General features: G+C 35.2%; 1 protein-coding gene across 5 annotated transcripts in view; it reads right to left on the bottom strand.

Moving 5' to 3' along the window:
- Positions 1–14,129, bottom strand: part of LOC109070279 (partitioning defective 3 homolog) — a 455,709-nt gene that overhangs the window by 195,312 nt on the left and 246,268 nt on the right. For all 5 annotated transcript variants that reach the window (XM_042751639.1, XM_042751638.1, XM_042751637.1 and 2 more), the window contains 2 exons: positions 6,076–6,261; positions 5,795–5,965 (listed from right to left, as the gene is read on the bottom strand). In XM_042751639.1, coding sequence (XP_042607573.1) covers positions 5,795–5,965; positions 6,076–6,261 — 357 coding nt within the window. The remainder of the gene's footprint in view (positions 1–5,794; positions 5,966–6,075; positions 6,262–14,129) is intronic.

The following is a 14,129-nucleotide window of genomic DNA, read 5'->3' on the forward strand; positions in this document are numbered from 1 at the left end:
CTTCTAAGATCTTAAAATCTTAAGATGCGTCATATGTATCTGAAGACAGCCTCATCTCATTAGTATCCGTACACAAGGTTTAGATGAATGGTTTTATAGTCACTGAGGCATATATTGACATAGTGACAGCAACTAACATATAAAAGTATTATGTACGCTCAGCTTTAGAAACTTTCTATAAATATTTTTATAGAATTATTTTTTACAATTAAATAGACATTTCTTAATCCCTACCCTAAACACTTCTCAACAACAGTGTTATTTTAATATTACTGATATACTATTAAAATATTAATATTTCAAATAAGGTTTTATTTTTATATTTTCAGTTTTTATTTTAATTTTAGTTTTTTTGTCAGTCGCTTTTGTCATATATTTCTTTAATACTTCAATGCAAACCTGTTTTTTTTATGTGTTTCATTCTCTAATTTTCTAAGGTTTTATCTATACTATTTAATTTCAGCTTTATTTCATTTAACACTATAGTTTTTTACATTTTTGTTTTACTACTCAAAAATATATAAAAGTGTGTATATTTTATAAGTTTTTTTTTTTTTTAAAGCGTGTCTATATACATATAATTAAGTAATAATTACAATATTCTAAAATTTGGAAGTTTAGACATCGGTAGAATGGATGAACGAACGAATGAACTCAAAACGAGTTGAATATAGCACCAGAAGTTCACAGAACAGAATATTTTTTTTTTTTTTCTAAATGTAATGACATTGAGCATTCTTAATCATTAGCTTCTTATTAAATACAATAAAAATCTACTTATTAATCCAGTAAATTCAATATTATACGAACATAAAATGATTCATAAAACATGCCCTTCTTCGGTATCACAACTTGACTTCTCTAATATGTAAAAAAAGCTCTGTACACATACTATAAAATTCTGTTTTTTTTTTTTTTTCTCTCATGTGTGTTTATATGGGCTCCTTTGGTGTCCTTTTGGAGTTACTAAGTACCTTTTTTGGAAAGACACCTAAATTTATCTTGAAAAACGCTTGCAGAAAATACAGATTTTTGTGAAACACCCTTTAATCTTTTGGTGTACTTTGCTGGATATAGCAAATGATGACAAAATAGTAAATTTCAAACCTTGTCTATGCTAATTTCATGAAGTGTATGATTAATCTAATCACAGAAAAAAGGGTGTGATTAAGTTAGATTAAAATTGTAATCAATTGACAGCCCTATATATATAGATATATATATTGTCTATATAGCTATTATATATATAGTTTTATATGTATATATATTTATATATTATATGTATATAAGTATAGATCTACATGATATATATGTTAATATGTATAATATATATATATATCATTAGATATAACACCTATATATAATATAGGAGTTGTGAGCCGTTATCAGCGTTAACGTGCTGCGTTAACGTGAGACTTAATTAATCTATGCCCACCACTAATATATATATATATAGAGAGAGAGAGAGAGAGAGAGAGAGAGAGAGAACATAAAAGGATTCCTAAAACATGCTCTTCTAATATATTCATACGCAGTGGACCTCATTCATGAAACACGAGCAGAATGATTTTTTGTGTAAATCATTCGAAAAGCCGCTCTGACATAAATTCCCTAATCATAGCAACCAAAGCATCTCAGCTGGACAAACGCTGTGCCACCGAAATGCTCTCAAGCGACACCAACTGCTCATTTTCAGAAGAGCACCTGACATTTTTCAGCTGGCTAAGTACTCTTTAGTGGACACTCGTTATTGAATATCTATTGTTAGTCATATGGTCCTTCACTCTTTTTTGCATTTATGCAATATACTGGAGCCAAACCTGAGAAAGTAGATCAGATCATTCCACTGCGTTCCTGGACACATGATTTGCGCAGCTGTAATTCACAGGCGGGGCTTATGCTAATTGTGAATGAGCGTGCACGAGCGCCCTATTCACGAATGATTGGAAGTTCTTAACATATGCATGTTTAACTATCAAATTGGACATTTACGAAGCATTTGTGAATCCGGAGGAGAGTTTTCGGGTGGGTCTGTTTTACTTGCAAATTACTCCGAATTTACTCCTATATTTACGAATGTTTCATGAACGAGGCCAAATGTGTGAACATTTGAGATGCAGATTTTTAGTGTCTATGCAAGCATATAAAAATGTATTTGCTGTAGAACCACACTTTACATATGAATACCTGCTATTACTAATGAGTGAATGGACTTGCTGTATTTTGGAACAACAAGAGTTTTTGATTGACAGTGTAGGACATCGATTCACATTCAGGACAGGACTCGAGACAGAGTGTGCTTCTCCCAAACATAATCGAGTACACACACAGACACACACACAGGGCAGCGGACAGTGAGCGGACTTTGTTGGTTTTTATTCTTTTTTATGTTTTCCTGTGTTTTCTGTATTTTGGTGTATGAGAGTAGGGATGTGAGGGATGTCAGCGCCGCACAATCTCTGATTCCTTCAGTGGCCCCTGCAATCTCTCGCTACCCATCATTCTCCTCTTCTTTCCACTTTCACTACTCTTGCCATCTCTCTTTTTTCTTATTTCAGCTTTCCACCTCTCTGAATGCCATATCAAAGCGCAATTTATAGTGTATGTTGATACACAGTGGGAGCTCGGCTGCACTTCAAAGTTTGATGAAAAGGATGAAAGCAACCGTCCTCTTCCTCGTTTGACAGACAGATAAAAGCGACCTTGAGGCGGGTGCTCCTGAAGGCGACGGGTGACCTTGGCTGGGACGAGCAAGAGAGGATGGAAGGGATGCATCTGGTTGTGTGTGTGTGTGTGTGTGTGTGTGAGGGGACAGAAGAAAGCATGAGGTCTGCTGCTCTCAAACAGGTCCAATCAGCTCCACACAGCCGCTAATAAAGGCTGATCTGAGCGCAGCAGTGGGCTCTTGGTGTGTGTCGCTGGTTTCTGTGTGAGCATCCGTGATTTGATTACAAAACACGTTATATTTTAGTCAGGTTGTGAGTTTGCAAGAAGAGGCAGACTGGGAACAAAAGGTACTACAGAGACTTATTTCTTCTCTCTGTTGTGTGGTCTTCAGGTTGTGAGTTTGCAAGAAGAGGCAGCATAGCACCGAGAAGTGAGTGGCAGATTGTATTGAGTGAAGGCTCTGATGAAGCAATGTGTACCATATACTTTTCATGGTGTATTTCCTGTCTAACCCTTTTTTACATGTTTTTTTTTACAAGTGACTTACCTTTTTTTAAGTGACTTATTTTAGAATGGTTCACATTCCTGTATCACATCAGGCTTTTACACAACACAGATTTTACTAGTCACAATTTACTAGCTGGATTTAACAGTGATTTCACCCAATTCTCCTGAAGTCAGTGGCAGTAAGCTGAAAATAATATACAATAATTTTTTTTTTACATTTTTTTTTTACCTACACAATTTATGTTTGACATGAATAAAACATTTTAATTATTATTGCTACTCCAATATACATAAATATACACTACCATTCAAAAGTCTGAGGTCAGTAACTTTGTTTGTTTGTTTATTTATTTATTTTTAGTTCATTTTATTTTATTTAACAGAAATTCTTATTTTTATTCGGCAAGGATATATTAAATTGATCAAAGGTGACTGTAAAGACATTTAAAATGTTACAAAAGATTTCTATTTCAAATAAATGCTTTTCATTGAACGACCTGTTCATAAAAAATCCTGAAAAAAAGTTTCCAAAAAAAAAATCTGGATCAGCAAATCAGTATCTTAGAATGATTTCTGAAGATCATGTGACACTGAAGACACTGAAGTAATGATGCTGGAGATAAATTCAGCTTTGATCACGGAAATAAATTATATTTTACAATGAATTCAAATAGTAAACAGTTCATTTGATTTTTAATAATATTTTACAATATTACAGTTTTTACTGTATTTTTGATGAAATAATGCAGATTTGGTGAGCAGAAGATGTGGTTGAAAAAAATCTAATGAATAAAGCAATAAGTGAGTTTACGGATTTTTCTCCTTAAAAAAAATGTGTTTCAGCACAAATCTCATCAATGTCTTAAATTGTGCTGCTTCATCATAAATTCAAACTCTTCTCATCAAACAGAGCAAATGATCCGAGCTACAGGATTCACTTTCATTTTATAGCATGCTGTACTCTTACTGAAAACCATTGCCTTGTTACTGTCTATTTTTATTTCTCCCGAATATTTTTTAAGAAATAAACATCCAAGACACAACTGATATCTAAAAGAACCATAAAGGAGACTCTATTAAGTCCCTTGAGCTCTGAGCAACCACACTCTCCTCTGGGAAACATCCTCTCCACTCGGAGCGTGAGAGCACGGCCACAGACGCCACTCGTCTCATTTCCATAAGCAGTCATCATTCTGAATTTCATCTCCTCCTAAAGCAGCGCCTTCAAAGCGCCTGTCGTATATTCTTTAGAAAGATAAGTGTTAGATTACACTTTCAGATGTTATGACTCTGTGCAGGCAAAAAAAAAAGATAGCGAAACACAAACACACATCCAAAGGACTGCATTGGGCAAAGAGGGGGGATGGAAAAGATTGCATTTGAAGTTGATATTTGATATTTCATACTGCCATCTGTTATCAGTATAAATCAGCATGAGCATTTCAGCGGTCAAATTGCTTTCGATCGCAATCCGTTTGTTATTTAATACTGTGTTCTGTTTTTCTCTCTCTCTCTGTCTCCTGTGTCTGTCTGATAAGAACTACTCACTTTAATTCACTTTTTCTGCAGTCAAACTTCCCCATCCGCAGACACTACTCAACTCAGACGGCCGGTCTGTCAGTCACTCAGACAGCCGCTCCGTTCATCTTTATGCAGGATGAAAGCCATTTTCATCAGAATTTAAGGACCTGCACTGAACTATTGTCTGGTAGTTTATTGCATTCAAGTCTATGGCAGCCTCTAGAACCATATGGGAAAAGTTGGTACTGTATCTAGATCCCATCTTACTGCAACACTCTCAAATCGCTATCAACACTCTCGCATTTATAAAAACAACGTTTCTGGCTCCTTAGGTCATGCAGAGTTCAATCTTTCAATTCATGCCACACTAAATTTCCCAGCAATTTGACAAAACATACTTTTCAAATTTATCCTTCGGCTTTTATCCCCAAATTTGGGTCAGATTATCTTCATTGTTAGGCTTTTTTTCCCAGATTTTTGTCAGATTATATTTTTTAAATTTATATTTTTTTTTTTTTTAATAAACCAAACCATTCACATGCAATGTTCATTCGAGAGGATTAAAAATTAAGGTATAATTGATATTTTGAACTTTATGGGATAGTTCACCCAAAAATCTAAATTGTGTCATCATTTACTCACCCTCATGTCGGTCCAAACCTGTATGAGTTGCTTTCTTATGTTGAACATAAAAGAAGATATTTTGAAGATTGCTGGTAATCAAACAGTTGGTGGATCCCATTGACTTCCACAGTATTTTTTTTCCTACTATGGAAGTCAATGGGAACCACCAACTGTTATTATTAAAACTATTAGTTAAATGTACTTTAAATGTAAAACTTTTAATTTGTGACGCGTAGAGAGCACATGAAAGTGTGTCTCTTTAAGTACACTCAAGTGGCATTTTGTTTCATTAATATTATATTAGAAATGTTCTTTTCAAATTTGAAGAACACTACAAGAGCACATTCAATACAATGAAGCACACTTCTTTTTCACAAGGGCATGCTGGGAATTCAAACTACAGCTTAGAGCCAAATAATACAATGTAAACACAGATTCTGTGGTTCCTGTGTGCTGCAGACAGTGGATGACTGACCTCTCCCCTCCCTGCGACCCGCCGGGCCACGATCAGCTGAATCATGCCTCTCTTGTTGCCCTCGATGGACATGGATGTGCGGAGGGCCTCCATCGCTTCCTGATTGGTTTTCTCCAGTAGAGACTCTCCATTAACGGCTATCAGCTGGTCATTTATCCTCAGCCGCCCGTCCTGTGATCGCACACACAAGAACATATTAAAAGTTTATTTGGAATATATGAAAATAAAATAAAAAAGTATGAGAGATGAGTCTCGTAGCCAATCAGAGAGCTGCTCCTCACCTTGCAGGCGGCTCCTCCAGTGATTATAGACTTCACGAAGATGCCCAGGTCAGCGTGGCTCTCTTTAGATCTATTGCCCTTGACGCTGACCCCTAGCCCGGCCGAACCCGAGTCATTGAGAGGGATTTCAAACGTCATAAACTCTCGCGTTCCATCCGGGGTCAAAATTAAGTCGTCTTGTTCTTTCTAGAGAGATAAAGAACAGGTCAAATGACATTGATGAGTTAAACATTTTTCAATATTAAAATATTTTTTCACAATTTAATATGCATCTAAAAATAAGCCACCAAAAGTATATGAACACTGTGTCTGTGGCGTTTTCTAAAGCATCCCAATCAGCCCAGCATAGCAACAATTTAACCAATGGCATGAGTTTGGGGTGGGGCTTTCTCTCTGTTTGACCAATGACAGGCAGGGAAAGTATACACACTTGTTTCCATTATGGTTTCTCTCACAATTCAAACTTTATTCTTGCAATTCTGAGGGGTAAAAAAAAAAAAATCTGAATTATGAAACTGTCATGAAATTTTTTTATTTATTTTTTTTCCCTCAATTGCAAGTTTTTGTAGCTCACATGTATTTTTTCCTGCAATTGGTCATGGAATTTTTTTTTCCTCAATTGGTTTCTATCTTGCTTGCTTTCATTTTAATTCTGACTTTAAAAAGTCAGTTTAATTCTGACAGTATAGCTCACAATGAATTTTTTTCTCCTCGAAATTGCCAGAAAAAGACTGAACTGTGAGATATAAACTCAGAATTGCAAGAAAAAAAGCCAGGATGGATTCATTCATTTCGAATCGGTTCTTTATTCATTATTTTTTCGCCTGTGGTGCATCTATTGAAAGTGAAAGTGTTTGGAGGATACCTGTTTGAAAACAATCATTTTGCAGATCCCTTTTGTGACATAAGTGGTGTATAAAATGACATACCTCAGCTTTAATAACAAACAAAAGTGCATAAAGCTAAAAATGTAACAAATGGCATCAAATAAACACAAAACTCTTTATCAAGGAAGGATGCTCACAGTAGTTAAATATGATAAGTTTTAAGCCATCATTTCAGCATATTTACTGCCAGGGGACTACAAATTTTCATCAAAAACACCATTAACTCAAAGCTGACACATTAATAAAATGCCATTCAAGATTAACAAAATGAATATAATAATATGAACACAATAAACATGGTTGAATTATAGAGCGCTTTGAGAGATGGGGAGAGATTAACACAGCGGGATCACATGACTCATTAAACAGGATGTTTACAATGGTTACTATGGAGATCTGTGTTAGCACCCGTTGAGTGGGCGCTGTCCTGTTGTACACAGGGACAAAGGAATCACAGCGCAGAGTCAAACCCATCATATATAGCACCTGATGGAGTAAAATCCAGAAATACATTTCCATATCACTATATATCATATCTGGAGCATGCCATCATTTCTAGCTGGTCAATTAGACCAAGTTTCAACCTAGTAAAACATCTTGGTCACAGCTGACCAGCAAAAATCCAGCTACTGTGTTCCAAAATCAGCTTTTTTCCAGCAGGGACGCCATTATAAGGTGATTCATTTGAGAAAAATCCACTCTGTATAACACCTATATACAAAGCAAAGGTAAAGTGTTTTAAGAAAGGTTCAGCACACATACACACACTAGCACACACACACACACACACACACACACACACACACACACACACACACACACCACACAGAGCTTGACCCTCAGCGAGAGTCCGCATGAACTGAAGAATGCCAGGTGCTTGGCTTTAGTCCAGCTGCCGAGAGCAAGAGGCTGGAGACGAGTTATAGAGATTCAGCCAAGCATTCAGGTGAGGCCCCTATCTCTCCTTCCGTTCATAATACACCTCACACACACACACACACACACACACCCCATCATCCCGTGCCTGAGCGGTTGCTATGGCAACACAGGTGGCTCTCAGCAGACAATAGCAGCTCTCAGGTTGAGAACCAACATCCAGGTGAAGTCGGCGGAAAGAACACATGCGGCGGCGTCATCCGCAGGCACTAACACAGCGTTCACGCGTGTGATTTTCACCCAGTCATTTAGTTCCTGTCACACCGTCAACAAGCACGCAAAAGGAGCGCAGTCTTTCAGACTGACACAATGAAGAGCCTCTCATCGGCTCGCTCTCGTTTCCCCAGAGAGGCCCGGCGGCCAGAACTGATATGCATTATGGACAGAAACATGAAAAAGACATCTTTCTGAGTTTTACTCCAATTCTCGCCTTTGACAGATAACACAGTTTTGTCGGTTGTTCCGTGGCAACCGAGAAATAACATGTCAAGCACTTGAAGGAGTTTCCAGAGCTGTCGGTAAAGACACGGAGCCTCATCATTTACAGCCTTATTTTGCTGGGCGGGTTATTTAGAGGAGCTCAGATATATAATAATCAGAGACTGTACTAATGCTTGGGGAAATTCCAAAACTGTGAAGTTGTATAATGTGCAATGTGCAGTGATAAATCAAATGGAAAAGAAAAGGTTCCAGATTATATACGTAAATCAATCAATCAATCAATCAATCAATCAAAAGTGAAACTAATAGACAACGTCCACAAATGATCAAATTCAGTTATCTGTCAGCCTTGTCATAACCAAACAGCAAACACAACCAAACTAATAACTATAAATCTAATAATCAAAAGGAAAACACAACCAAAATGATAAGTGAAAATTAAGATAATTTAATAATAAATAAATAATTTTATTAAGAAATGTGAGTTCTGCTTTGCAATTGAAAGCATAATCTAAGCCCACAACAAAAAACCAAAACAAAACAAAGCAAAGAATTTAAAATAAAAAAAGCAAAACAAAGCAAAGCAAAAATAAAAAAGAAAAAAACAAAGCAAAGAAAGCAAAGAAAGTAAAATAAAGCAAAGAAAGCAAAATAGAGAAAAGCAAATCAAAACAAAAAAAAACAGAGGTAAATGAACAAACAAGACTGAACAAAAGACTATTTATTTAAAAATGTATAAAAACAAAATAAATAACTAAAGAAAAAACTAAAGAAAAAAGTAAATGAAATAAGTGAATGAACTAAATGAATGTGTTAAACAAATATGTTCACAAATTTAATCAATGATTTGCTTGATTGTTTGTATTATTGTTGTTAATATTATTCATGTCAGTAGTATAAATGTGGGGCAAATTTAACTAATTGTACTTACTTTGATACTCAGGGCATTTTCACACCTGGCTCGTTTGGAGCATTTGTTTCTGAACCTGGAATGCCCAGTTTGTTTCAGCATACATGAACACAGCATTTGCACCTGAATCCACACCAAAATAATCAGTCCAAGATCTCCTAAATAACTAAAACTGACTGAAAACAAACTCTTACATTACCACTGTGATGAGAAAGCAATCCAACCCAACGATCCAACGTGTATCATAATTCAAAATAAGAAATGTGTTGCATAAAAAGCAGCAGTGTGAGCACATTACTGACTTGCATAAACACATTTTGGTACACTTTAAATTGTTGCCTTGTAAAAGTAAACAGAACTAAACAAGTAGAAAATGCAACATTTTTTAATGATCTACAGGTCTGAAAACACCCATCACTTTTAAATTTTTGATTTGTTGGCCTGTAAAAACCTATTGAATTTTTTGCTTGGAAGATTCTTTCACCTTAAAACAAAATTCTTGATTGTATTGATTTTGACCATTAAGCTTCAGTATGCCAAGTCAGAAGAAGTACTGTACCTGCACTACAGGTGGCTTAAAACCAAATTTCTCGGCCTGAGTCTACATGAAGTTTTATAACATGCAGCAGTTTGTTTGAAGGTCTGAAATTGTGTTACAAACAGCTGGTTCATTTTCACAAGCCTTAACAACACTGTACATTTCTTTCACACAGTGACAAAGGAAAAATACATGACTTTATAAAAGGTGCATCGAGCTCAACCTGGTCCATTGTGCTCGGGAGTAATTAATTCATTCATAAGCTGACTGGATGGTGTGCATTCATTACATGCTTTTGTTTCCAGAGTGAGCTTGAATTATACTGTCAGTGCACAGACCATGAAGAGAAGAGCCCATGAGAGATAAGACAGTGTCTGAACACACACACAGAGAAGAGCAGACTCTCTTATACTCCACTGGGACTTGCAGACAGATTACAGAAATAAAAAGAAAAATTACAAGTGAGTGAATGAATGAAAGAAACAAAGAACAAACAAAAGTTAAAATAAAAGAAAAAATAACTTACGAAATAAACACACTTTCAACAGAACTAAAAGAGAGAATGCATTGATGAACAAACAAACAAACCAAAAATACCCTCAAAATTAACAATTAACAAAAAGAATGAACAAACAAATCAGTGAATACAGAAAAAAAAAATCAAACAAAATAGAAGAAAAATAAAACTAACCAAGTAACAAAAACAAAACAACAAAATAGAAAACAAAACATGAAAAAAATAGAGGGAAAAGGGATTAAGGAAAGAAAAAGAAAGAAATTAAAATGTAAATAGAGAGAGAGAGAGGAGGAGAGGGAGGAAAGAAAGAAAGAAAGAAAGAGAGAAAGAACTAAAAGTTAAAATAAATTATTGAACAAGCAAACCAAAAACAAAAGACAAATGAAAAAAATAACAAAAAGAAAGAATAAACAAGCAAATCAGTGAAGGCAGAAAAAGAGGAAATAGTAAAAAAAAACAACATGCTTTAAAAACAAAATGTAATGACCAAACTTGAGAAAATAATAAACAATGTAATGGAGGGAGGAAAGGGATGAAGAAAGTAAAATAGTGAAATGAAAATATAAATATTGCTCTCTATCTTCAAACTGCTGCCAAGGTTTGAAACAATTAGCATGGCTGAAACTTTCTCGCCCGAACGGGGCAATGACATAAAGGTCACTGGAAATGAATTTAAGAGGCTAAAAGAAATCAGTCAAGTATGTAATTGCAAAGAAGGCCTGTGCATGATAAGTACAGAAACATGAAATTTCTCCCCACTGTTTCTTTGGCCCTCCACCTTCTGATAAAGACTGCATATTAAACACCTCCGACTAATGCACATTCAAGACTTTCAGGTACAGTTAGACCCGAAGAGCCGAGAAAGAGAGAGAGAAGGAGATTAGATGAGACAGTCAAAGCTTCGAGAGGAAGAACTGTCACAGCTCAGCACCTAAAGCCAAGGTGACATGAAGAGCTGGAGAAGTGAAGTCAAACACCTCATTCAAACATGTTTTTACAAGGAACCAAATTCCAAACACAAGGTCACAAGAAGAAAGTGAAAAATGCAGGGCTGCATGATAATGGTTAAACAGTTGATCATGATTATTTTGCTCAAAAATACTATCACGGTTTTTCTCTTTTTAATTTGTTTTTTACATTTGATCAAAATTATTGCATTTTCACATAAGCACAAATCAAAAGAACGTCAACTTGCATGGTTTGCTTATAGATGAATGATAATCGTTATTGGAGCACAATCTTGCATTAAGCTATAAATAAATGATAAACTTTAACCTCACAATTTTCTGTAAAGCTGCTTTGATGTGTATTGTAAAAAAAAAAAAATAAATACACTATAAAATTGACTTTTAAGGATGACTATATCTTAGCACATTGTGCAGGTTATATTTTAAACAATTTATCATGCAAAGTGCTCTGAGTTAAAATCAAAGAAGGTAAATGTAGCTAAAGAGGAATAAAATACAGATTAAATAATTGAATAAACATGCCTAGCTAAAATAATCTAAATAAGATTCAAAGCATACAATAAACAAAATTGATATTTTTATAGGAAGGCCATTTATAGGAATCGTGCAGTAGTCGGCTGTGATTGGACAGGGAGAAAATTGGGCTAGGTTTTATTCCTTTTGGGTGGTTTCTGCATTGGCTTTGGGTTGGAAATTTTCTGGGACCTGGCAACCCCGTGTATTGCAGCGAGTGCGGCTGTGCATGGTTGCCAAGTTGGGAAGATTAAACCACTGATCACAAACTATATCAATTTATGAAAAATGCCCTGATTGGAGGATTTAAACTGTTAAAATCCGGCAACCACAACCATGATAGCATGTGGAGGCTTGTTACCAATACAAGATGTCACATTAAAATAAAAAATGATCAGGCTAAATATTGTAGATGATTATGCTTAATAAATCAAGATCAGCAGAAATCCTGACAACGATTTAAATACGATACATCCTACAGCCCACTGGCTTAAGTGTGCTGATCTTATTTTGATTATACTTAATAAGCTATATGCCTACAGAGCATGTTATGTTTTATAACAAGCCAATATTTGATGATTAGCAGCATTGTGTTGTACATATAAACGCGTATGTGCTACAAGGACGGCATCGTGGTTGAGACCTAACTGTGCTTGACTACACCACATGCTCTGAGCAAGCTCTGCCTGTCCCAAAACTGCTCTAAACTAGCTTGTTTATCAGCGCTGTACAGCGGCAGAACAACGGCCGCCACATATGAACAGCTAGGCTAATTGCTGTCACAGCTGAGAGAAAAAGTGCTAAACAAAAACAGGTGGCAGCTCAAAACTGTTTTGTGAAACGAAAAGAAAAAAAAAATATGCTGGCAGAACGTTATTGTCTTCCAATGCACTTTGCAACATTAGGCTTAATTATGGAAGTGCTTGGCTTTCCCAATCTGCAGCAGCGCAAACTGGCACGTTTTAAATGCGGCCCATAAAAGCGCTCGTGAAAGGAACGGCAGCACATCTGCAAACCGTGGGGAAAAAAGAGGGTAGAGAAAGGGGAAAAACAAGGGAACGATTTCAGGGGAGTAAAAAGGGTTCGAACAAGCAATTGAACTTAAGCGTGCCAGTCTGGCTAATGGAGACGGGTGAGGTAATTTTCACAGTAGGGATGCCAGGCGTAGTGCTTAAAAAGAGAGAGCGACTCGCCATGCTTGACTATCCTAAAAAAAATATGGGCTCTGGATGAAGAGGAGATTGGGATGAGCCGTTAATGGATGTCGCATTTGCAGCTTGGAAGGTTTTGTGACCTGCTGTGTCAAAAACTGAGTTTATGTAGATACCTTCAAGACATATGCATCTGTTTTGAATTCTGATCGTAGTTCCAGACTTTAAAACATTTTCTGTTCATTTACATAGTGCTGTAGTTAGCTCCATACAGCACTTTTTTGTAGTTCCAGACTTTAAAACATTTTCTGTTCATTTACATAGTGCTGTAGTTAGCTCCATACAGCACTTTTTTAATTATAATAATGATGATGCTTCATGCTTATTAGCCTGTCAAGGGAAAAAAAAAAAATGTGTTTGAGTGAGGAAAAAAAAAAAAAAAAAAACAAAAAATATGTGGAAAATAAAAACGACAAAGAAAAAATGTTTTGAGGGATGAAAAAAAGTAGAAAATAAGAAAGAAGACTAACAAGGGAAAGGATAGTTTATGAACAAACAAAGAAATAAAAAAATAAAGAAATAAACTAACAAAGAACAAACAAAAGATTTAATGAAAAACATGTAAAAAACATGTTAATTGAAAATATAATAAATTAAGAGGAATAACAAAAGAAAGAATAATATTATAAAATAATGAATAAATTGTAAAAATTAAAAAAATTGTTAATAAAGAAAGAAAGAAAGAAAGAAAGAAAGAAAGAAAGAAACGAAGAAAGAAACAGAAAGAAACTAAGAAAGACATTTAAATATAAAATTTGCTCTCAAAATTTCACAATCAATCATATTAATTAGTATATTTAATACATTTTTGTCATTATTTTGATTATTATTTATATTATTTGATGTGGAGAACAAACAAACAGAATATGTGTGCAAATTCATAAAATAATGTTGTCACTTTTGTGTCAGTTATTTTACCTAAATCATTCTGAATTGGTTCATATATTATACAAACCTTATTCAAAGCCTTCAAAAGTTTTTATTTTCTCAGTGAATGATAACAGCGACTGCTATAAGGGTCTTAGAGTACTACATTTTCTCAGCAGCTGTGAGAGAGCCAAGGTCCTAGTGAATGTGATAATTCATTCGCCGTTAAAAAACCCAGAAAGACTGCCAAGTTACAAATAGATCCT

This window comes from Cyprinus carpio, chromosome B24 (assembly GCF_018340385.1).
Source record: "Cyprinus carpio isolate SPL01 chromosome B24, ASM1834038v1, whole genome shotgun sequence".
In the NCBI taxonomy this organism is placed as follows: domain Eukaryota; kingdom Metazoa; phylum Chordata; class Actinopteri; order Cypriniformes; family Cyprinidae; genus Cyprinus; species Cyprinus carpio.